Source organism: Prinia subflava, chromosome 19 (genome assembly GCF_021018805.1).
Source record: "Prinia subflava isolate CZ2003 ecotype Zambia chromosome 19, Cam_Psub_1.2, whole genome shotgun sequence".
In the NCBI taxonomy this organism is placed as follows: domain Eukaryota; kingdom Metazoa; phylum Chordata; class Aves; order Passeriformes; family Cisticolidae; genus Prinia; species Prinia subflava.
Window position 1 is genome coordinate 10,713,623 of NC_086265.1, and position 22,805 is coordinate 10,736,427.

The window sequence follows — 22,805 nt, forward strand, 5'->3', positions numbered from 1 at the left end:
ATTGTTGCTCTAGCTGATCAAAACCAAACTGGAGCTACATCTACCTCATGCTGCACTTTGCAATACCCAGTTTCGGTTACCTGTCATGCCACAAAGATAAGCAACACAGATAAGACTCTTTATTTCAAAATGTTTGCAATTAAATGAGTTCATGTCAGTAAGTCATACACTTTGACATACAAAAATACCGTGCTACTGATACAGTTGAATTAAATGGATTCTCCATGCAGGAGAAATTCACAGCATTATCAGTACCCTCGAGGAACTTTGTTTTCATCCTGGGGTGCATTGCTGGCCCCTGCATCACAAGCAGTGTTGGTTTATTAGCTCGCTCTGCACAGTATTGGAACCCTCATAAGAACAGCCACTTGCATGCTGAATCCTCTCTTCCTTCTGAGATTTCTAATAAAGCAAACATCAAGCAACCCATGCTCCATCACCAGACGAATAGTTACCTTCAGATACTGTGGATGATGCTGCTGAGTAGGAAGAAATTAAAGCTTTAACTTCCTTTGGCTCTGTCTAGATGTCATAGGCTCCAGTGGGAAAGAGGAAAAAGATTCAGTTGTCTTTTTCTCTCATCCACTGGAACAAATTTGCTTTCTCTTGTTAACATGATATTGATGTTTAATCAAAAAGCTCACCCTAACTTTATCCTCTTGGGGCTGATATTTGCCTTACCCTTTTCTCACTCTCAAAGGTTTCAAAAGACTTGTATCTGGTACTATGCTGCTGCAGGAGTAAACTTGCTAATGCCAAGAAGTTTAACAGGATAGGTGGCTGAGAGCCACTTCAAGCTTTCAAATTCCTCCCTGTGTAAAGTGAGGAAAGACTGACTCCTGGAGCCAAATGAATTTTCTCCTGCTTGTCACCCAAACAGCCACCCTCATCTGACTCATGCCTGGGCTACAGCACTTAGAGGCAATTTCTCGTCCCTTCCTTCCTGATGACAAGCTAAGCATACAGGACTTGGCAAACTGGACATTTGTACAACAAAATTATATTCTATTTTCTGCAGTGCATACAAAGAAGGGTTTCTTTAGGAGATCAGAGCTGGTCAAAGCCTGTCATCTCCTTGAAGCAGCAGAAAGTGTAGCTCAAGCAAGGAAGGAGTATGAGAAATCTTTCAGAAAGCACAAAGGCAGGTTTCAGAAGCGTGTCCACTCCAACAAGCTCTGGACAGCAAAATAGTTCTACGTGTTTGAGTGCTGGGACTTGAAACTTGAAGTTTATTCTCAAAAAACAATTGATACATTGCTTTAAAACTCAATTCCTCTTCACTTTGGCAGTGCTTTTTGTCGGTGCCACATGCAGTAGATCCAAGGTGTTAAGATTTTAACTCTTCTTGATGTGAAGTCACAAAGAGTGTCTAAAATTTTACAGTGGATTAAGCATCAGCACAAAGATTTCAGCCCCCAGCACCTTCCTAGCATTAAGTATGAGGGCAGAAGTCAGAGCCTGTGTGTGTTTTTTGTTTTGTATTTTGAATAAGATGAAGTTGTTGCCAGGCAAGAGAGGGCCAGATTGGCATCTGGGAAGCAACAGAGGATTTCCTTAAAAGCCATAAATATTTTAAACACAGTCAGTGCATAGGGCATTTCACTCTGTGCAATAAAAATTGGTCCTGAAGAGCTGAAGCTGTCCTGTAACAGAGGAACTAATTATTCAAGAATTTATGACAAAGTAACAAGATACATAGCAGAAAGTAAAAACATACTTTAGGTGCCATCACATCATCCAAAAAAATATGCCCTGTGTCTTCCAACTCCTTAATCCAAGAGGTGAAGTTAACTGTCTCTCATAAAGATAAAAACTTTTAAGGCCTGGAATAGCAAAATAAAACCATGGACTAGGAAGAGGACACAGAGCTTTGTCTGCCTTAAAAAAGAAAAAGAGAATTGCAAGATGACAAGTTCTGTTGTCTGGAATGTAGACATTGTTTTCACTGTTTTAAACCAGTGTCACTGGTGTAAAATACAGCACAAACCCCATTTTTAAAGGGACAATGGCAGACAAAAGAACTAAAGTTGTCCAACAGTACAAAACTGGAGTGTCACTCATTATATTGACTGACTTGTAGATTTTGCTTTGTTTGGGCCATGAAACCACCCCAGCAAATTTCACTGTTTGGCCCTCTGTGCATTCAGAGACTGCTTTTATCTAAGAATTTAGGCAGAGTTTCTTAGAATAAAATAAATATGAGAATAAATTCTTTACTCAAGGTCTGAAAAACAGATACTGTAGATACAAGGTACAAGGTCTGACTCAGCCTCTCAGTGTCCCTTTAAATACAGATAATCCCTACCTCCACCCTTTCCCACTGCACCTGCCTAGGAAGGCTTAAAAGGGACTTAAAGGCTCTAAGAACATAATTATCCTGTGGCACATTCAGGGGAGAACATGTAAGACTACAGGCACAGAAACCACCATGGGCAACATCTTTAAAGGCAGCTGTACCTGATACATCCATGATCATTCAATTCAGTTTCTACATTCAGCAGCAGGTAAATGTAGAACAAATACTTTCAAGTTTAACACAGCAGTAACATCTTTTTTTCTCCTCACCCAGGTCCTGCTGAGTGATACAAACTTGATAAGTGAAACACTCAGTGGTGGGAAAAGAGTCCCTTTTTATAGAAAATCTTCACACTGAGACAGTTCTATAGAGAGCCCAGTGCTTCTCCAAAGCGGATTTTCTGTCCAGCTTTGAGGTTGAATTTGAAGTCCTTGGGTGCCTCAAAGATTAATACGATCGTAGAGCCTAAGTTAAATTCCCCTAAATGTTCCCCTTTCCTCATGGGGATTCCTTCCTTGTTGTTGTTGGATATGAAGCTGAAGTCATTGTAGGAACCTTTCGAGTAACTCGGACTGTTCGTGTGCAAGTCCTGTACAGAGGAGGAAGAAGAGAAGGATTTACTGGAGGATTTCAGTGCTCTGTATTCATTCATCACCACAGCTGTGGTCTGTACATACTCGGGCATTTTCCATGCAGGAACTCAGAGCTCAAAGGTGCAACAGGAATATTTAAAAAATTGTCTATATTGGAGACAATACTATTTAAATAAGTCTTAGAATATCAGTACAGTGAAACATCCTAATTTCAGGGTAATAATTTTTTTATTATTATTTTGTTATGCTGCACCAACCTCAACCATTAACACCAGAAAGGTGCTTGCTGTGATCCTGCTCACCTGGTCAAAGTAGATGCGGATGGAGCCCACGTTTGTTGCTCCTACAGCTGTTAATGAGAAAAAGCCATGTTTCCAGTCACCTGTAAGGACAACCCGTTCATTGTGGCAGAACAGCTCCTTGATCCAGCGAGCAACTCCGGGATTGACAGACATCAGAGAGCCTGAAGGAGTCAGCAAATACTCAGGTTAGGTTGTCTGGTTTGTAGAAATATTGTAAGGCCATTCAGATGGTGTTTTCAGTGTAACTGGAGCTGACCCAGTAAACAACTCTGTCAGTTATTTGTAGGAAGAGAGGCAAGTGCCAGGCAGAGCAAATGAAAGAGGAGTCTGTGCTGAGAACAAAGGGGTCACACAAGGATGTGTGGTGGGCCAATTCTCTCTCTCATGGTGTTTGAAACCAAATCAAAATACTTTGGTTTTTGCTAGCTACCAAGAAGGAAAATATTTTTATCTACAAAAACATCCGATCCTAGCTCCAGCAGTGTACCTGTTCAGTTGCATTTTCTTTGCCAAGCACTAGCAGACACCATACTTTAGGCTACTGTTCGTGTGATCTGCAGAACTATCTGTATTTCAGGTGCAAACTGCATAAACAGTGTTTGGGAACATGTCAGCATGCATCAAGGGATACTTCAAAGAGCTCAAACAGTTTGAATACAATATTAATGTTTTCACTATTTATATGTGATTTGCTCTAGTAAACTACACAGCTGCAAAACTCATTACTATTTAAGACAAAACACTTTTCTACCATTATCTGTACAACTTGTGCACTGCTGTGTCTCATTCTGCAGTGGCCACAGCAGTGCTTCCCTCCACGGCTGCTCTGCAGTTGTTTCCTAGGAACAGGAGCCCACCTGGGAAATGCCGCCGGTGTGACACCGTCCAGTCCGTGGGTGAGTGGAAGCAGTGGTAATCCCCTGGTGCAAGGTAAATTACACAGTGGTACAGCTCGTTCCCCTCTTTTGTGACAAGTTGTTGCTGAAAAGAGTTACCAGGTGGGGCTGCAGAGAAAGCAGGGAAAGGAAGGGGTTAAAGATATTCCTCCACAGCCAGTCAGCCTCTGTTAGAGCCAGTGCAATAGAGAAGGATTGAATGCAGCCCACGTGGATTGGTGAGACTACAAAACACACGTTACACACATTTCACCCAGGAATCCATTATTTCCAAGTGTTCCTTTCCCTTTACAAGAAAATTAGATCCTGGATTGTTCAAATCATAGTGAAAATTTTCCTTTTGGAGTTTGCCATTCACTAAGCAAAAGAGCAGAAACTGAAATCCAGTACAACAGGATTTTTATTAAAGCTACCCTTTAAGAACAGAATTTGTGAAGAGTCCTCTAAGTTGATAGAGGGGCAGTGCTTGAGCATGGATCTTGTTGAGGAGTAGCTTATCCAGTTTTTGCTAGCCAGTGCTTGGGCCCGTTTCAGTGTGACAGCAGGAGTGCTGCAGCCGTGGTATAGCAACAGATCTTGGAATCAAGTGTAGGAGCCAAACAACTCAGTTCAGGTAATCACAATGAGGCAGGCACGTATAAAGCCACTGGTGAGAAAGAACTGGAACACTGACATGGTTACCAACAAAGAGTGAACCAAAAATCAGACCTGCTTCTGTTCCTGACAATGCCAGAAAATTTTACTTTTTTCCATCTCTCTTAGTCTCATGATCTCTGAGAACACTGAAAGGACACAGCAGAATAAACACAGAACTGACACAGAACTCACCCTGACTGAAGTGCATTTCCTCTGTGGAGATGCGAGGTCCCAAGAAAGATTCCAGGGAATAAGTAACCCCTTTTACTTGCTCCACTTCACAATTTTTTACTTGACCAAAATTAAGGATCTTTCCATCAGAGGGACTAATCTACAGCCAAGAGAAGAAATGGAAGCAGTTATCAGTTCCTGAATTCCTCCTGAAGCAGTGCCATTCCCCTGGGGGCTGAGGGGAGCCGGCGGTGCTGGGTGAAGCTCACTCACCACGCTGTGCACGCAGCAGACCGGCCGCGCCTGCGGCTTCAGCTTCCTGCGGAAGAACTCGCTGAGGTTCCTGTAGTGGTGCAGATCCTCCACAGCCGCCTCCTTCATGTTCACCCCGAAGGTCCAGATGTACAGGCTGTACACGGGCTTCCGCAGCCACGTGGGCAGCTCCACCTGGTTCAGGCGGCCCCAGGCGCGCGACAGCAGCCGCGTCGGGACCGACTTGTACAGGGCAACCTGAAGGGAGAATTGCAGCAGGTCAGTGCTCTCCCCACTGGTGGCTTTCTTACTTCTCCCTCCCGTAACACAGGAAGGATCAAACTGTTCCTGCAAACCCCTCCCTTGAATTCATGGGTTACAAGTAGCCTTTAAGGCAGCAAAAGATTTACATTGCACTTCATCCTCATTCCCTCCATTATGGTGAGAGTAGACAAGAGAGAGGATGAAATTTAATACAACTTTAAGGTGAAGCCAGAATTTCCACTCCCTTGCAGGCTGAAGCTCCACACTGAAGTTACTGGAAACTGCCCAATGTGAGGCTTGCAGAAAAAGAGACATGGGACACATTCTAGTAGAACACTAATCAGAAAAGTTTAACATTACCAATGTATAAATTTTTGTGAATAACCAAATGCAAAATTGACTAGAAAATAATCTCTCAGTGTTGGATGACATGCTCCTCAGATGCAGCTACTACTGAGGGTGTTTCCACAGCCAGAACTGTGTGTTGTACACTCTAATGACACAAGATCCATCCAAGCAATGTACCCACTGGATGCAGCTACACAGACATAAACTAAACCAGCCTTACTCCTTCTCTCACAACAGTGGGATTTGCTAATTGCAAGAATATAAAGTGCCTTTATTTCTGTAGAAATACACCTTTGGACTTGCATTAAAGCCCAAGTTTTAGCGAGGAGAACAAATGAAACAAAGCTGGCAAGAGGTATCTGCTGTTGATGGAAGTGCACAGATGACCACATCCTTCTGTTGATAATTCCAGCAGACAGCTCCTCTGGGGCTTGTGGTTCTCGCTGTCAGCCAGGAAGCTCACATGGCTGTGATGTAACTGTGGGGAGCTGGGGAATATGGACCAAGGGAACTGAACACTCTGACACCAGTTCTGCAGAGGAAGTGCTGATCTGCTGACTGGGCCATGTTTTTGAACAGCTACATTCAACTTGCAGCTAAAACTTGGGTTTTTTCTTAGTGAGAGCCATCATTTGTTCTCAGTCATACCCTTCATGATTAAGTCTTGCAACACACAGCCATAAACACAAATAGAAGTACGCACTGGCCCCATCATATCAAATACAGCAGATTAAGATTTCACTTACAAATCACCATCCTGTGCACATACAGGGATATTTCAGAAAGGAAGTACCAAGCTAATCTTACTTCAGATAAAAACTTTCTAAATGAACAAACCTATTCTTTACATTATTTAAGCTGAAGTACTGAAGAAAAAAATCTTGCCATTTTATTTGACATGCCCTATATTGTATTAATTTATAAAAATTAACTTTGCTGTTTTCCACCAACACATAAAATGTACGTGCAACTATAAAATCACACAAATTGTCCAACGTGGTATTTCCTAGCAGCTCCTTCTCTTCAAAGGAGCCTGATTTTCAAGTCGATGGGATCAAACAGAACAGATGTTCAATGAAATAGGCTTAAGAATGGCAATTTTGTTCCTGTTTGCAATCAAAATACTTACTTGGTTGTTGGATTCTGAAATTGCATGATTTGTGGGGAGAATGACTATGTGCAAGGCATCCCACACCCTGCTGTCAAGAGTGTCAGAGCAGAGATTTGCATATCATTTGGACATGCTGGACTACAAATGCTCAATGAACTCGAGGAACAAACCCTCTTGGTGCAAAAATAACGAAAAACAAGAGACCATTTCAATGGGACCAGGAAAAGGAACCTGCCAAGAGGTCTGGCCTTCCTTGTCCCAGCCCTGACACTGTGAGGTGACTGAATTCCTTTAGAAGCTTCTGTAGACTTCCCCTGACTCTTAGAGAACAAACAAATTCTCTGCTTCTGAAAAAGCCACCTGTCTGTGAGGCAATGAATCAACACACCACAAACTAAACTAAACAGAAGCACGGATTGCACCTCTGCTCTCACAGCAGTGAGCACCAGGCTGTCCTGCATGTCCTGTCCCCCCGCTGCTGCAGGACACAGCTGCAGGACACAGCTGCAGGACACAGCTGCAGGACACAGCTGCAGGACACAGCTCCCGCCGCGGCGCGCGACACTGCTCACACTTACCCTGCTCATGGGCCTCCATCCCACTCTGGTCAGGGGCTTAAGAGCACCGAAAGGCAGAAGGTAATAGAGAATAGTCAGAGGCCAAGAACGGAGTTTCAGAGCAGGCCTAGACATACAGCTCAGCTGGCCCAACCTTCGCCGCAGGGCCAGCTGGGGGAATTGCAACCTGAAAGATTACACACACAACATCAGAGGGTCACGCATCTCAGCTGCAGAGCCACCAGCTTCCGGCAGCTGGGAGAGCTGTTACTGCTAAACATTTCTTAATCGTTGATACTACAAGTCTTTACTCCTTTATTTTGATCAGTTCTTCCCCTTCCCAAAATAGAAGAACAGTTTATCTAAAAAACAACAGTTCTCTGTCCAAATAATGGTGTTCACCCTCACAGGTCATGTTTTATGAAGGACACCCTCAAAAATTAAAGGTGAGACCAGTTTCCAGGTCTTAAAACCTTCACTGAGGATCCTGGTTCTGTATAGGGAACATGTGGACAAAGCCAATATTTCCCCTGGTGCGCAACAATCTAGTCTCCATAGCCCAATAATCAACTCCCCTGCCTCATAACCAGCTGCATCTCTGAGTTTTTTTGGTACATGGATGTCCTGACTGAGAGGGATCTCATTTTGCACAAATGGCCATGGGGAGAAGCTGATCTTCTAACTCTCACAGGGAAAAGCTACTCAGCTTCTTAGCTGAGGACAGACATCAAGGACCTCAGTTCAGACCCTTGCAGGAGGTCTGGATGCAAAACCCTGATGCAAAACTCAGAAAAAACCACTGGCATTTCCAAAGTCACATTATCAAATGGAAATCTGTCTACCTGAGGGCAAACTATTCAAATGACTGACCCAACTCCTGGCTAGGAGACTGTTCTGTAACCAGGACACGGCGACGTGCGCACACAAACTCAAGTGGCACGATCTGGCTGCTCCCAACAACTCATTCACTCAAGGGATTCTGTGACACGAAAGAGGAACTACAAAATATTGTGTGTGTCTTTCCAAGATGGAAAGAAGCTGAGAATTTAAAAGGAATTTTCTTGCCAATTCATTCTTTTCAAAACTTGGATCAGAATTAAAATACCAGGCAGACGGGTATAACTGTCGCCACTTCGGGATGCAAGATGGTGCCTTTGGCTCAGTGATGTTTTTCCTGCAGTGAACACAACTCCTTTCCCCTGAAGAACTAGTAAATAAACAGAGAGTGATCTGTGCATCCTAATGCAACAGGGAAGAAGAACCCTGAGCAAAAGTGCTGTCATAGCAGAGTTAATGCAGGCTTCTCAGCAGGAGGTGGGACCGACATGGGAATAGGAAGGGACACTTCACATTCTCCCTCCTATCCCTGCCACCCAGCAGCCTGCGAGGGCTGGCAGGCCAGGAGCGGGTTGGGTCCCGTTCTCCCCCTCCTGCTGCTCTCCCCCCCTTCACTGCAGTCGCTCCTGGACCAATCCCTGCAGAGCTGCATCGCTTCGGAGCCCTCGGGCTTCTCACTGCCTTGGCCTGGTTTCAGAGCGGCCCCTCAACTCCTTTCTCCATTCTCCTAGTGATAGAGTGGAAGGGAAAGGAATGAAAGCTTTCCCATTCCCCTTGCCATGGACAGCATGCCCTTCTCTGCCAATGCAGCGTATAAGGAGCTTTACAGTAATTAAGCCAAACAAAAGCTTCGCAGATGGCTCCCGCTCCTTCTGCCCAGAAACCCTCCCAGCCTCCCTCCCGCTTCAGTCACCATTCCTGCAAAGCACAAAATTCTCAACAGTACCTGAAACGAGTTCTCCTACTTGGTGTCCCACGGGCAGAGCCAGCCGGGCCTGGGCTCTCCAGCTGTGGGTGCTGGTCCCCGGCACAGCTGCTGCTGCCGCCGTTCCCTGAACGCAGCCTCCGGACATGAATTTTAACTTTGCGGAGGTTGTAGCAAGAGGGTGGAGGGTTAGATAAAGCTTTGTAGCATCTCACCATTTCCCTGTGTGCAGCTCTGGTCCCTGCAGGGTGTTTGACTGACACATCGTCAGGGTGACGGCTGTTGCAAGGCTCAGTCTTTTCTCCTCTACCTCTCTTTCCTTTGCTTGCTCCGGCATAGGAGAGAGGACACGGCGTCACAGTTCCTAAATCCCTCGCTGGTTTGTCTCTGGATTCCCTCTCTGTTTCCCACTTGAATCTCTGCTACGAGGGTTGCAGCTATTGCAAACAAACAGGCATTGTGTCATATTTCAACATCCCACTACAAAGCCGACTCTGCACACGATAAAAATGAGCTGTCCATATGAGCAGTCCTTGCTTCTTGCTAGTCCGGGTGGCCATTGAAACCCAACGCCCCAAAAACACCCTGCAGTGTGTCCCAGGCTGCGGGGCAGCGATGCTCTAGTGAGAGGAGCAGCCAGCTGGCCTTGCACAGCTCATCCCAGCCTGACTGCCAGGCTGGGAGGAGGAGCGGGGCGGAGAGGAGGAGGAGGAGGAGGAGATAACTCCCAGCTTCAATTCTGCACTGCAGCAGCTGCTGCTGGAGTCCTGGACTGTTGGGCACCAAAAATCCTTTCCTGCTCTTAGTGTCCAGCTTGTACAGAACAAAACAGAACGGAAAGGAATGTCCTATTTTACAACCCTTCCCAGACATAAACATACCTCTGCAGAGGTCTCCTTCCATCTCAAAACACTCACTGAAAGGAACAGGTAATGGACATTCTTCTACAAATAACAGGATACATACAAAATAAGCCAGTTTTAGGGCCAGCTTGAGAACTGGGTATAAAAGAAGTGTTATGTGTCTATTATGTGACCTTCAGTACTATCACAGTTTTTATGTCCAGTGGAACTAAAATACAAAACAGGACTAAAGGAAGCTGGTTTGATTTTTAAGGACCAAAGGCTGCAGTGTTTCTATCTAATCATTCTAAATATACAGAGAAAATTCCGTCTAACCCTATAGAACACACCTCAAACATAGATTTTCTCAATCTCCTGTGACTGGGTTTGGAGTGTCAAGGGAGTCCTGGTTCAAAAAGTGGAAGTCAGACAGCTACATCTCACCTCAAGATTAAACCAAATACTGACTGTCTTCAGGGCTGACTCTCTAGTGGCTCCATTTCACTTCTGCTTTCTGCTAAATCTGGCTTGAAAACAAACAAAAACCCCCTCCTTGTTTCCAAAGCTGCCTAAGCACCATGAAAACTGTGTGGCTAACAGAGTAGATCAAAAAGAGAACTGTTGTTCTGATTGTGGGAAAGGCTTGTACTGTAATGGGGATAAGGCAGGAGGAGTGGGAGGACCAGCAGGGAAAGCCAGAATTAACTAGCTAATGGCAGCACAGTCAGGCCACAAAAGGAGAATATTCACGCAGTAATTGTGTATTTTGATGGGCCTTCAACTCCAAATATTACAGATACTCCCTAGAAACATCTCTGGAGAGCCTGCATTAGAGTATTTTTCTCAAGAAGAAAGCTTCTATATGGTATTCTGTGTGTCAGGAAGTTCTAAGACCTGCATGCATGTTGTTTAAGCTGAATTTTAACAACTGCATATTTAAAAAAACCCCAGCTAATTGGAAAAAGGCAAATTTAAGATCAGTGAAAACACTCAAAACATACTCCTTCCTCCGTGAGCCTTGTGCCAACTCTTTTTGTTTCCCTATTTAAAATATCATTTAGTCTTTCTCTGGCTGGCACAGGAAACTCCTACACAACAAAAATGATGCCATCTGTATAGGAAGATGCTGAAAGCAGTTAGTCAAAATCCTATCAAAATTCAAAGAAATGCAACAAGGAGCACAGGGGAGCTACTTCTCAATTCACCAGGAGCATTAGAAATTACCACCAGTAAATACTTAATTTTAAACAGCAACAAGCTGAATTGACAACATGGTTTCAAAAGAAACTCCATCAGACCAAGACAAAATTGTTTTTCACACTCAACACGTGTGTTCACAGAACTGTGGGGAGAGTTGGTTTGGCACTGGTGGAGCTGGGCAGGAGCAGCACAGCTCCCAGCCCGGCAGCTCCTGCAGCCAGGGTGGAACTCTGCTCCCCTTCCCACCTCCTCCTGTGTAACCTTCACCCCTGCAGAGAGACAGAGCAAACACAGACTTACCACATCTGCTTCAGTGCTCTTCCCTCAGGATAAGGGAGGTAACCCACTAGCTCTTCCAGTAAAATTTAATTTTATCCCTCAAAACACTTGAAAGGAATAACGATGTTCTCTGACTGAGCAACCATGATTCTATGGAAGCATGTACCCAGCTGAACAGCTGAGCTGCTCCCTAAAAAATCCCAGACACTGAAATGTTCTACAGCCTGATGCCCTGGGTAGTACCACCCTTCAGTCCAAAACAAAAAATGTGCGGCAAGAGAGGTTCCTCTCCAGGAAGGGAAAATTATGGTTGCTACAAGCTCTTTTTCTTCACTTCTTAAAAAACCTGCATGCAGGCAATAAGAACTTTCTCTAGAGGTCTGTTCTATTCCCCTCATTACATTCACCAGGATGCCAATACCTGAGTCCTGCTGAGATGCTGACATGCCTGGCCAGCTGCCCTCCCTGCTGTGGCTGCCCCAGAAGTAATGTTCTTACAGTGTAAGAAGGCTGAAATGAAAAATCCACCCTGAATTTACCTGCTTTTCATGGGGAAAGGAACAAGAACTGCTCATCAAACAGCTCATGACAGAGGAACTCATATAATGGCATCTCAACTGCTGGACCTCTTGGGATGCAGGCAGTGCCCACAGCCTCTCATCATCAGCTTAGACAAAGATCTTTAAAATTTTTGTTTTGTAGGTTGCACACCATTACCAAACCCCCTCACCTGTCTGAACTCGCTCAGAATCCACGCTGGGCAAATAAGGCAGCAGTTAGCAGCAGGTATGAACCCACAGAGAATTATTATCTCATAGAGGACTGCTAATCTGCCAGTCATGCAACACCCTTCTACTCTGTCAGCTCAAATAAGCATCAAATCCAGTGACCTCTTTTAATTACTTGTCCAATAGTGAACTCCTCAAGTCCTTCTCTCGAGTTTTAAAAAACGACCCAGCAAGGCAGTGGCAAGAAAGACCAATATGCAGCTGAATCAAAGCTGCAGCCTCGGTTTTAAACCATAAACATGAATCGTTAGGCTCGGAATGTGCTGGTCAGTGCTCAAAGCCCTCTGGTCAAATTTCTCTATTTGGTTACAGAACTCCTGTTTGAAAAATGCACCGAACGCATCCCAGTGCTGTGCTCAAGTGCCAGCAAAAGCTGCGGTCTTGGGCTCAGGGGGAGGCACTCAGTGAGCGCTGTTAAAGCTCCGTCCCTTCCCCGGCAGTGACTGTTTGGTCCCAGACACGCCACCCCTGCTCCCACCCAGCCTTCTCCGCGGGCGGCCCGGCAGGACAAGCTCGGGATCCTCCACACCCGGGCGGGAGCTCCGGAACTCCGAGAGGACAACAGAAAAGCTGAGAGCCTGCTGAGCTGTGCCAGGCCACGGGACTGCCGGGACCGCCTTCGGCCCGGCTGCACCGGGACTTTCCCAGCGGGACCGCTCTCCGCACTGACCGGCGCTGCCGAACGAAACGTACCGTGCTCGGCCGCATCCACCCTTACTGTCTGAAATTCTTTACTTCCCATCTGAAAAAACATTTCGATACATTTTCTCTTCGTGTATTAAGAAAAAAAACTGTTTATTGTTTTCCCCTAACTTTACAGTGCTGTTTCAGTTACAAAAGTAATATTTTAGGATAGCCTAACTGGAGGACTGGGTTCTGAATTCTGTGCAAAAAGATATTCTGCCTCAAAGATATTCTGTGAAGCAAGGAGATAAAGCTTTATTTATTACACAAAGTAACACGAAATCTGATGCCACCCTTTTAATAATACTTTGTAGTAGCCATTTCCAACAAATGATTTAAAACAACACTCTTCAGTGTGTTTCTACTATCTTCTACTGTCGCCCCATTATTTTAGCTTTAGATCTCGGTAAAGCAAACTCTCAGCTCCACAAAGGCTCTCTAAAGGAAGCACCAGCCCCGTTACATCCTTCCCACGCAGCGGAAGCTGTGCAAAGGCTCCGGCGGCTCCTCGGCCCCCTGCCCTCCCGCAGGACTCTGGACTCCGATAAGGCTGGTCCAGCAGCCTCATTCCGCTTAAAGCTACTCAGAGATTACTCATGAGTCGACTTTGGAACATCACCTGAAATTTCCAGCAAGGCACAGTGAATCACCCCTTGGCCGCCAGCCCTCGCACATCTGCCCTGCGGTCCAGCAGCCCTTACCTGATGCCCAGAGAAGTTTCCTTCGTCCCGGCTTTCGGCCTTCAATCGCCGCACTACGACACCGACCCTTCCTTCCAAAGCATTTTCAGACACGTGAACAAAGTTCAGCGCACTGCGAACCCCCCGCCCCGCCCCGCGGCCACCCCGCCCCGGGCCCCTTCTGGGGCCGGCCGGGGAGCGGATGGCGGCACCCCCCACCCCCGGCCCGGCCGCTCCGCACCCACCTCCCGTCCCTGCCCGCAGTCCCGGCGGGCCCGGCCCGCGCTCCCCTCGCTGCCCCGCCGCTGCCGCCCGGCCCGGCCTTAAGGAAGCGGCGCGGGCCCCGCCTCGCCTCCAGCCACTGGCGCTGCTCGGCGGCTCCTTCCCGCACGGCCCCGGCCCCTCGGAGGAGGGGCCAGGGCAGCACTAACGCAGAGAACACAGACCCGAGGGCTCGGAACGCGGCCACGGCCCCGCGGGGTAAGGGGCACGCCTGGGGATCAGCGCTCAGCTTCCCAAAGGGCCGCTGGTCCCGACAACGGGGAAGAGATTGTGGGGAGCAAGGCAGCGGTGCGGGTTCTGTGCATTGCACAGATCCCTGAGACCGCTCCCCATCGCGGGTCCTGGTGCAGAACACGACCCCACACAGGCACTGGCAGCCAAAGCAGCGAAGTGTGCTCCAGTCTCACAAACTGCTCCCCAAACGCTCAGATAAAGTGCTCCATAAGCCCAGCGAGATGCTCAGGAAGTTGCACAAGACAGAACAGACTCATCTAGTCAAAAAGCCTTCCCACTGTTTAGATTTTAAAAACCCCCACAACCTGAAACTGATTTTACTCGGTTCAATTTTCCAGGACAACTGAGAAAAACATTTACACCATCGCACCCTTTACACAATTTGATGCTGTTGAAAAGTCACTGGTTTTAACATTTTCTGGCCGTCTTTCTTGTGAACTCTGGACTGCTTTATGAGGATTTTTTAAAAATAATTGCACATATGCTCCAATAAAACTCCAAGCATCAGAATCTGGGAGCAAGTATGAGGAACAAGAGACCAACTGGAGATTATATTTCTTCCAAAGTTGGATTTTAAAAAAAATCAGATATTCTTCCATTATTAGCTCTTTCCTGAACTTGAAACACACCTCTTACCATAATACTAAATGTCTCCTCTGGGCCAAGAAAAGCACCTTCTGTATTGTGCTGCCATAGGAGCTCCAGTATCCTCTGTTACATAAATAAAAGCACTTCCTGACACCAGTAGGAAAGGCTGTGTTGTTCTTACCTCTGAGAATCCAGATCCTAAACCTATGCTCAAGCACTTTCCCGGTGAATTAAATTGTTTTTAAAAACTGGCCCGTGACAACAAGCTGCAGCTCACTTCCAGAGACGTTTACTGTGCTTTCCTGGCACACGTCACTCCAACAAACACTGCTTTTTCCTCACACAGAACAGAACAAACTACAGGAGCAAAGGACACCTAGAAGCTCCGCTCTCTAAACTCTGGTTCATCCGGCCACTCCGTTCCTCCGAACCGCCCTCTGGCCAAGGTTTCTCACAGGAATTCTGTGATCCTGTATCAACAGCGCCCTGGCGCCCAGGTAGGAAGAAGCAAAATGCCTTAGTTAGCATATGAATGGCATGCCTTGCATGCAGATCCCAGCCAGGAAATGTTCTGTGACAGCAAAGATTTGGAACAATCAGCCTCCATCCCTCTGATAAACATCTACCTGTCTCCATCCAAGCCCTCTGCTTTACCTCATCTAATTAAATGAAAGCTGATCCCCACTGGTATTCCCAGCAGGAGACACTGAGGCCTTGATCAGCTCAAGCTATTAGCAACAGAATGCATCCAAGAAAACCACACAAAGAAAAGGCCTGTGCTACAGAAACAATAGTTCTGTCTTTCCCTGTGGAGAAATTCAAGGGACACTTGACTTACACCAGATTCATTTCCCCCCCATTCTTTTATGAAGCTCAAGCAAAACAAAACAACACAGAAGCATATTGACTCTGTAATTCAGTGAGAAATGATGCACACCTCAATGAGGATCCCAGCTCTGCTACAGGGAGAGCCTCCCTGCCAGCTCAACAGGGTGAGGATTACCCAGTTAATGTCTATTTTCTGCTCAGAAGAAGGGGAATCTGCCTTACACCCAGAGCTGGCAGGAGGAAGATTGTCCACATTCCCACAGGAACATGAGGCTGCCACTGTGGAATCAGCACTTCAGAGCAGCAGGCTCGGCAGGGAGGGTGTGTGCACCAGTTTCTTGTTCTGTGTTACTCTTTCCAAGTATTCAAAGCTCATTCAATCATACTTGGTCTCTCTTTGCCTATGCAAAGGCTTATTCTGCCCTAAAAACAAGACAACACTCCCCTTTCCACACTCCCAAGCAAGAGTCCAGTGATGCAAAAAAACCAGAACAATGGAAAATGATAGGTCAGCAAAAACCCCATTTCACTTTGCAATAAAAAGGAACAATGCAGCTCTTATATTTCTTGAATCCTTCATTGTTTGAAATATTTCTTGCAATGTCTGACCGCAGTTTCTCTTTTTCCTCATAACTATTGAGCTTCCTTTCCCTCCCACAGAAGCATTCAACAGAACTTAAAACACATCAGGAAGGACTGGGACATCTTGTTGAGTATCTCCTACTAGGGTGTGCTGCATTTGGGGCCCTGCTTATCAGTTTGAAATTCTTTTTGTGTTTCCCCACTGCAAAAACCAAATCCTTTAAAGCTGTTCCATCAAAAGCAATACTCCTAGCTTCACCAAATAATAACAAACCCACGTATCAGTGTAATGAAAGAAGGCAAATGCAATAAGAGAATTATCCAATTTCATACCAAGAAGTATGAACAATAACAAAAGAGTATTTGTTTTCAAGCATCAAAATTGAATTGACATTGTCTTGTTAAATAAATACTCTGAGGACACTTACCAGTTCTTTTTTAATGAGAACCCATTTGAAACAAACTTCAGCAGGAAAAGAATATACAGGAGACAGATATACAGATAGATTCCTCAGGAGCTATCATAGGCTAAGCTGTTAGCATCTGGACTGTCTGGATCATATCTGGTTTGGGTCAGTACTGAAAATGAATTTAGGGATTCCAGCCCAGACCCCACAGGCATGTGGCCAAAGCACTCACACTGGCAGTGTGCTGAGGAATGTAAAGAAACCAGCAGTGCCAAAGGTCACACTGCAGCATCTCCCACACAACCTCAAATCCTCCAATCCTTAACTCCTTGCCTTCAGAAGTGGCACTGAAGCAGGCACTCAGCGGGCTGTTTGGAAGAATACCACACGTATTTAAACTGTCCAACATGGAGTTGTACAATATATTTAACACTTCAAAGACAATACAGCAGTTATAGGAAGTCATGAAGTGTTTCTTACTTCAATGCTGCAAGGGGTATTTGACCTGTGACTCCGATACACACACCCTGCAATTCCACAGTAATTTCTCAACTCCTTGGAATCCAAAAGGAAAAGGCAAAAATCCCTCAGGTTCAAGAAGAATTACAGACCTAAGTGTCACCTATGAAAAAAAGGTGTTGCTGTATATTCATACCAGAAACAGGTAGATTTTTATTAAGCAGGCATTAATTCCATCTCAGCTTTCTCGTAAAGCACATGTGGTGTCAGCCACACTAAAAGATGGAGGAGATGCTGGCAGTTCCTAGTGGATCATGGCTTCAGCCAAAGTGAGTTACTGAAGTGACACAAACTTTAGTTCCATCAGCTGTCAGGAACATGTTGTCAGTCGAGGCAAATTAAAGATTCCTCTGTTGAAATGGAAGCCAAGGAGCTTTGCATCAGTTGTGGCAGAAGTAAAACTGCCCCAAGTTTCTTACCTCCCATTCACTTGCAAGTCTCACAGGCACCTCTATGCCCCTCTTCTCCAGCTGTTCCAACTTGTAATCCTCATATTTTCTGTATCCTGCATATCCTCCACCTGTAGCCACCAGGACATGGAAGGGCCGCAGGCGGAAGATTTGCCTCACCGGAGCAGTGTGAAGCTTCCTCCTGTCTGCAACAGAAACATCCCAGACTTCAGGAAACAGAACAGCGACACAGGAAAGAGACAGCAATTCTGGGCAGTCAGGGATATGAGCTTGGGTGATGAAAATGTGACTAGAAAATAAATCTGACACAGAAGGTATGTACGGATGCTGCTGAGTACTCCAGTTATTGCAGTTTACCAAGTTTCTGTAATTCAGCTGAGCAACACTAACTGGTCATCTGTGATTTTAACCTCATCCCTGTCCTTGCCACCCCACATGCTTCCAACATTCTTCTCCCCAGTAGATGTATAAACTGTGCTCCCTAAAGCCCCGTGGAGAAATACATAAAATTAGTGTCTGACAGCACTATCATACCTTCCAGCTGTGAGAACCTTGGTACTATGTGGAATTTGCTGGGGAACAATCTGTACTAGTGTGAAGCTTTGTGCTTCTCAGTCATTAAAGCTTTCAGCACAGTTAGGGAATCCCCAGATTGCACAGCTAACTAGAAGAGGGAAGGAAATGTTGACCTGTTTTAGAGTAGGCTTGGTAAGAGGAAAAGAGGCCCATTTCTGCTGTAATACAAGTCACCATGTGAAACACAGAGATGTGCAGTATTACACCTGTCCTTTACTGAGGAACTACCAAACTCCTCCTGCTGAAGTGCAGCCTTGCAGTCACTGTGAGACACAAGGACAGGTCACCAGGCAACAGCCCACGCATGGGGCAGGCACAGAGTATTTCCCTCCCAAAATCTTCAGAGAAAACACATCTTCCAGGGCTAGGTCAGCACCAGAGCGTGCTGCTCCTGTCTGCTGCCAGTCAGGCAGAGGTTCTGAGCAATGAGCAGGGAGTCACTGACAGAAAATGCCCAGAACCAATTCTTGATACTGGCTGCTGTCATTGCCACAGCAATCATTAATTGGATGTGACAGAATCAAACCCGATGAGCTTTACTTTGCTCCACCAAAGTCAGGCTTCTTAGGGTTTGACTATGAAAGGATGCATTAGCAACCAAAAGAATTCAGTCAACACCAACTCTTTCTAGGCACACACAGAGACAAAGCACAATTGCTTTGAAATCAGGAGAGCTTTAGTTCTAAATTACTTCTAATGCTTCTGATTAGAAGCATTCAGCCACTATGCTGCAAAAAGATGCCAAATAAAAGTAATGCTTGTCCATATTTTGTTTTATCAAAATAATATTTCTGTATAATTTCTCTCCTACACTTGTAATTTAAAACATTGCTTAAACAATATATCCTAAATGCATCATAAAACAAAACCAAGGAGCTTTGTTCCTCCTTAAAAAAAAAGTTTTTCTTTTCTGAGGGAGAAAACCAAACTCAATAAACAAACAAGGCAGCAACTACAGTTACAGCTAGATTCTAAAAATGATTCTTTCCTAGAGAACAATGCTCAGTGAAGGAGAGGGATATTTAGAACAGCTGAATGTTTAAAAATACTTATTTAAATTTACAAAGACTCTACAACCCTTCAACTTTGCATCACTGTTTCAACAGAAATGTCTGTACACAGACCAATGATACTCTTCAGCCCTAAAGCCTTTAACTCACTTCCACCACATCTTTGGTCACAAGTTAGCAAAGCTGCTCAGCTATTTCAGCTGAGTTTCACAAATACCCAAACCAAAACCCCTCAGCAGGAACAGCTCTTCCTGGTTTGGATCCAGAGGGAAGCACTTTCTGCTTCAGGAGCATTGATTACAACTGTGTGAACATTTCCTGTAGAACTGACCACACCATGTGGTGTTCCACAAGCCACAAACACAACTTTATTTGTTGATAAATGAAGAGTTGACTTTTCCCCTCTCCAGCGTTAATGAACCAGCACTTCTGTTTCATAACTGGTCTCCAAAACTTTATCACTGCAAAAGCATCCAACATGCCACTGTTAAGCTTTTTTGCCCTGACAAAATAAAATTCCACACCTTTCAGACACAAGTGCAATTCACACAATTTTACAAATTCTAAGACAAGAATCTAAGACAAGATTCTGGCAACAGATCCAGGTTTAGGCAGCTGGCACTGCTTAGAATTCAGCTGAACATGGTGTTCTCTAATGATGCCACTGCTGCTCCCTGGAAAGCAGCATGAGACTGTGTGGAGAGCTCAGACCTTGGCTCAAGAGCCACCAGAAACAAGTCCAGGGCAAGAGGAGAAAGATGCACGACTGTCAATATACTAATAACATTTTTAGATACCACCCTAAATCTGAAGCCCTCACAAATAAAGCCAATCTCTTCCAGAATTCTCTTAAACACTGAGTATATTCAGCAAAAGAGAATAAGAAATTAGTAACAGTTTCCTTCTCTGGCACTAGAGAAGGAAAAGACCTCTTTGTGAAAAAGACACACTCCCTCAGAAATGCTGGAAAACTCAGGAGGAGAAAGGAAACTGAATAATGGCAGCAGTGCTCCAGTTGATGCAGTAACATAAATGCTGCTTCATCACTCTGACCAAATCAAGAATTTTTTCTAGGACATGATACAAACACTTAAAGGGCTAGAGATAAAATTAGAGAAGAGTTAGCTTTCCTTTCTAATGACATCATGTGCAAATCATCTAGATTTAAATCCAAATCAGAATCTGAAATATCAATGAATTAGAAAATGTCAGGCTAAAAAGCCGAATTCAGTCAAAACTCAAAGCTAATTTTGACTAAAATGACCTTTTCTTCCTTGTGATCAACAACTTTGCATTATGTCTCGGATTCCAAGATTTTTTTCTATAATGACTTTGATTTACAGACAACAAAGAGCTGCTGTTTCTATTCATCTGTGTAAGTATATTTTTCAATAATGAAATATCCATAAATGATATGCCAGACAAAGCATTTAGACAGGCCACTTAACCCAAAGAAATGGTTTTAAAAAATAGGACCAACAGCTCAGCTGGCAAGGAAACAAAAATTGAATACTGTTATTTGTGATACTAATACGTGACAATGCACATGCTACAAGTTCACAAATATTCCTTAAAAACAAACAGTAAGATTTGATCTTCACAGCATTACCCAGCTACAGAAATATCAAGTGCAAGTACCATTTTAACCAAGTCCTAAACATTTCATGTAAACCTACTCTGATTTCCTGATCTATTCAAATTGTAAGTACAGACTGAAATATAGGAAGATATTTATACCTCTTCTTTTTCATAGGGCTGTTAAACTGCTGAAATCTGAATCTCTCAGACTTTTCAAGGTGAACACCTGATGAGAGCAGCACTACAAAGCAGGTAATACATTTGAATATTCTTAATATGCATAAGTTTGATATTGCCCTTCCCAGTCAGTCACTTCAGTAGGTGTGAAAGTACACAAATTATTGCTCATCAAGTTAATTTGAGTTTTTTAAAATGTAAAAACACTGTCCGAACATGAATCTTTCTGGTAAATTATACTGTGTTTTTAAAAAAATAATATTTGAACCCTAGACTGCTGAGAAAACTATAGTGCAGAAATTAAGAAAAATAAACCTATGGCTGATGGGTTTTAATTTGCTATACAGGAATCATCTTCACTAGAAAAGGTTTCAGATGCTTTGTAAAGCTTGAAAGCAACAAACAACAGCTCATAATGAATCTTATGAAAAAGGTAAATACACTTTTTTTACTATGTGGAAAATATAATTTGCAAGCTTGTGTCTAAAGAAATGCCATGAATTGGTCTTTGATGCCGGACTCCCACTCTTTTCATTTCAAGAAATTCCTCTTCCCCAATATGAGACCACAATTTGCCTTTGAGGGACCCTGAATTTAAACCCACCTGTAGATAAAACCCTTTACTTACCACTGAAAAATGTCCTTGAAGGAGGCTGCTTCCACAGGACTCCAGCTCTAACACACAGGTTCTTATGCACCAGCAACTTACAACTGCACAGCAAGCTGCAAATACAACAAGAAGTGGCTGCTTAAGTACAAGTGTCCAGTAATGAGAATGTCAGCAGTTCAGTGCAGTGACAATCTAAGATTTAACTAGTGGAGGGAGAAGCCTACTCAAATCATCATAAAATTTCCACTGAGCCTAGTCCCTTGTGGTCTACTCCTTTCTTAAAAAAAAATCATCAAAAACCTGACAATCCAACTGCTCCTGCAGGTATTTATTTAATGATGCATCTTTATATTTTCTTTTTCTTAACAAATCTTGGCATGTTCCTCTTGGGCTGTTGTTGCAGTGACACTTTCCTGGGTATTGTAGATGTTGGTCTTGCCAATAGCACTTTACAGGCAACTATTTATGTTGTCAGCATGTACTGTATCTTGGCCTGTTTGGAGCTCTAAAATGGAAATGGAGTGGTAAATTTTATAATTATTGTTTAGTATTTGGGATTATTCCATCTCCACTGGGCTGCTACAACTGTGTCATTTAAGAACCTCCTACCAGAACAACTGTCTAGAGAGACACTTAGGATGTGGTTCATGGCACTTTTACCTCACCATCCTGGTGGAAAGGAGGAGGAGTACATTGAGAACTTTTGGATTCTGTGAAGAAGTGATGGCATTTATTACACCACAAAGTGCAGCTGAAAAAGTAAAAAGGCTGCCAGGCACAGCAGCTCCTCTTTAGAATTTACCTTACCACTGAGCTCACTGGTGAACTGCAGTGAGAGTGGTTCTGCCCCTCTGAAAATACATAAAATAGATTTGGAACTGGCCAATGCAGAGAACAGGTTCAAATAGGGCTTTTTGTGTATTTAATATTTAATTTCATGTTCATAATAAATCTGACAAGAAGGTATCCAGTTGTACAAGAACTGTTCAAAGTCTGTAAATAAGCAGGTTTGAACAAGTGGCCTGGCAACGTGCTGCTGTCAGAGAGGATCACAGGGAGGAGAGGGACAGTGTTCTCACCCCAACAGGCTCAGGCCCTAAGGAAGAACCAGATCTTTGTGCAACCTGCCCCTCCCAGGAGGCAATGCCACAGCTGGGATGTCTTCATCTGCCCTCTGGCCTCTCATCTGCTCTTCATCAGATATGCCAAGGACACACACAATTACTTCAGCAGCTTACAAGCTATTGCATCATTTGGGGCCATTCAATCTCAGGAAGTGATTATTAAGAATTTAAAGACTTAATTTCAGGTGTCTACTCAGTTACATATAGACATGATGCCTA

General features: G+C 44.4%; 1 protein-coding gene and 1 long non-coding RNA gene across 2 annotated transcripts in view; both read right to left on the minus strand.

Annotated features, from left to right (window-relative positions):
* Positions 1-97: 97 nt before the first annotated feature.
* PISD (phosphatidylserine decarboxylase) overlaps positions 98-22,805 on the minus strand; it is a 24,826-nt gene continuing 2,118 nt past the window's right edge. The window contains 7 exon segments of the mRNA XM_063416006.1: positions 98-2,885; positions 3,192-3,352; positions 4,049-4,195; positions 4,916-5,054; positions 5,168-5,404; positions 17,521-17,696; positions 21,481-21,575. Coding sequence (XP_063272076.1) covers positions 2,661-2,885; positions 3,192-3,352; positions 4,049-4,195; positions 4,916-5,054; positions 5,168-5,404; positions 17,521-17,696; positions 21,481-21,575 — 1,180 coding nt within the window. The 3' untranslated portion in view covers positions 98-2,660.
* LOC134560234 (uncharacterized) lies at positions 9,634-13,973 on the minus strand. Its single transcript, XR_010082694.1, has 3 exons — positions 13,907-13,973; positions 13,683-13,753; positions 9,634-13,600 (listed from the first exon to the last, which is right to left on the minus strand). It is a non-coding gene; the product is annotated as an uncharacterized LOC134560234 (long non-coding RNA).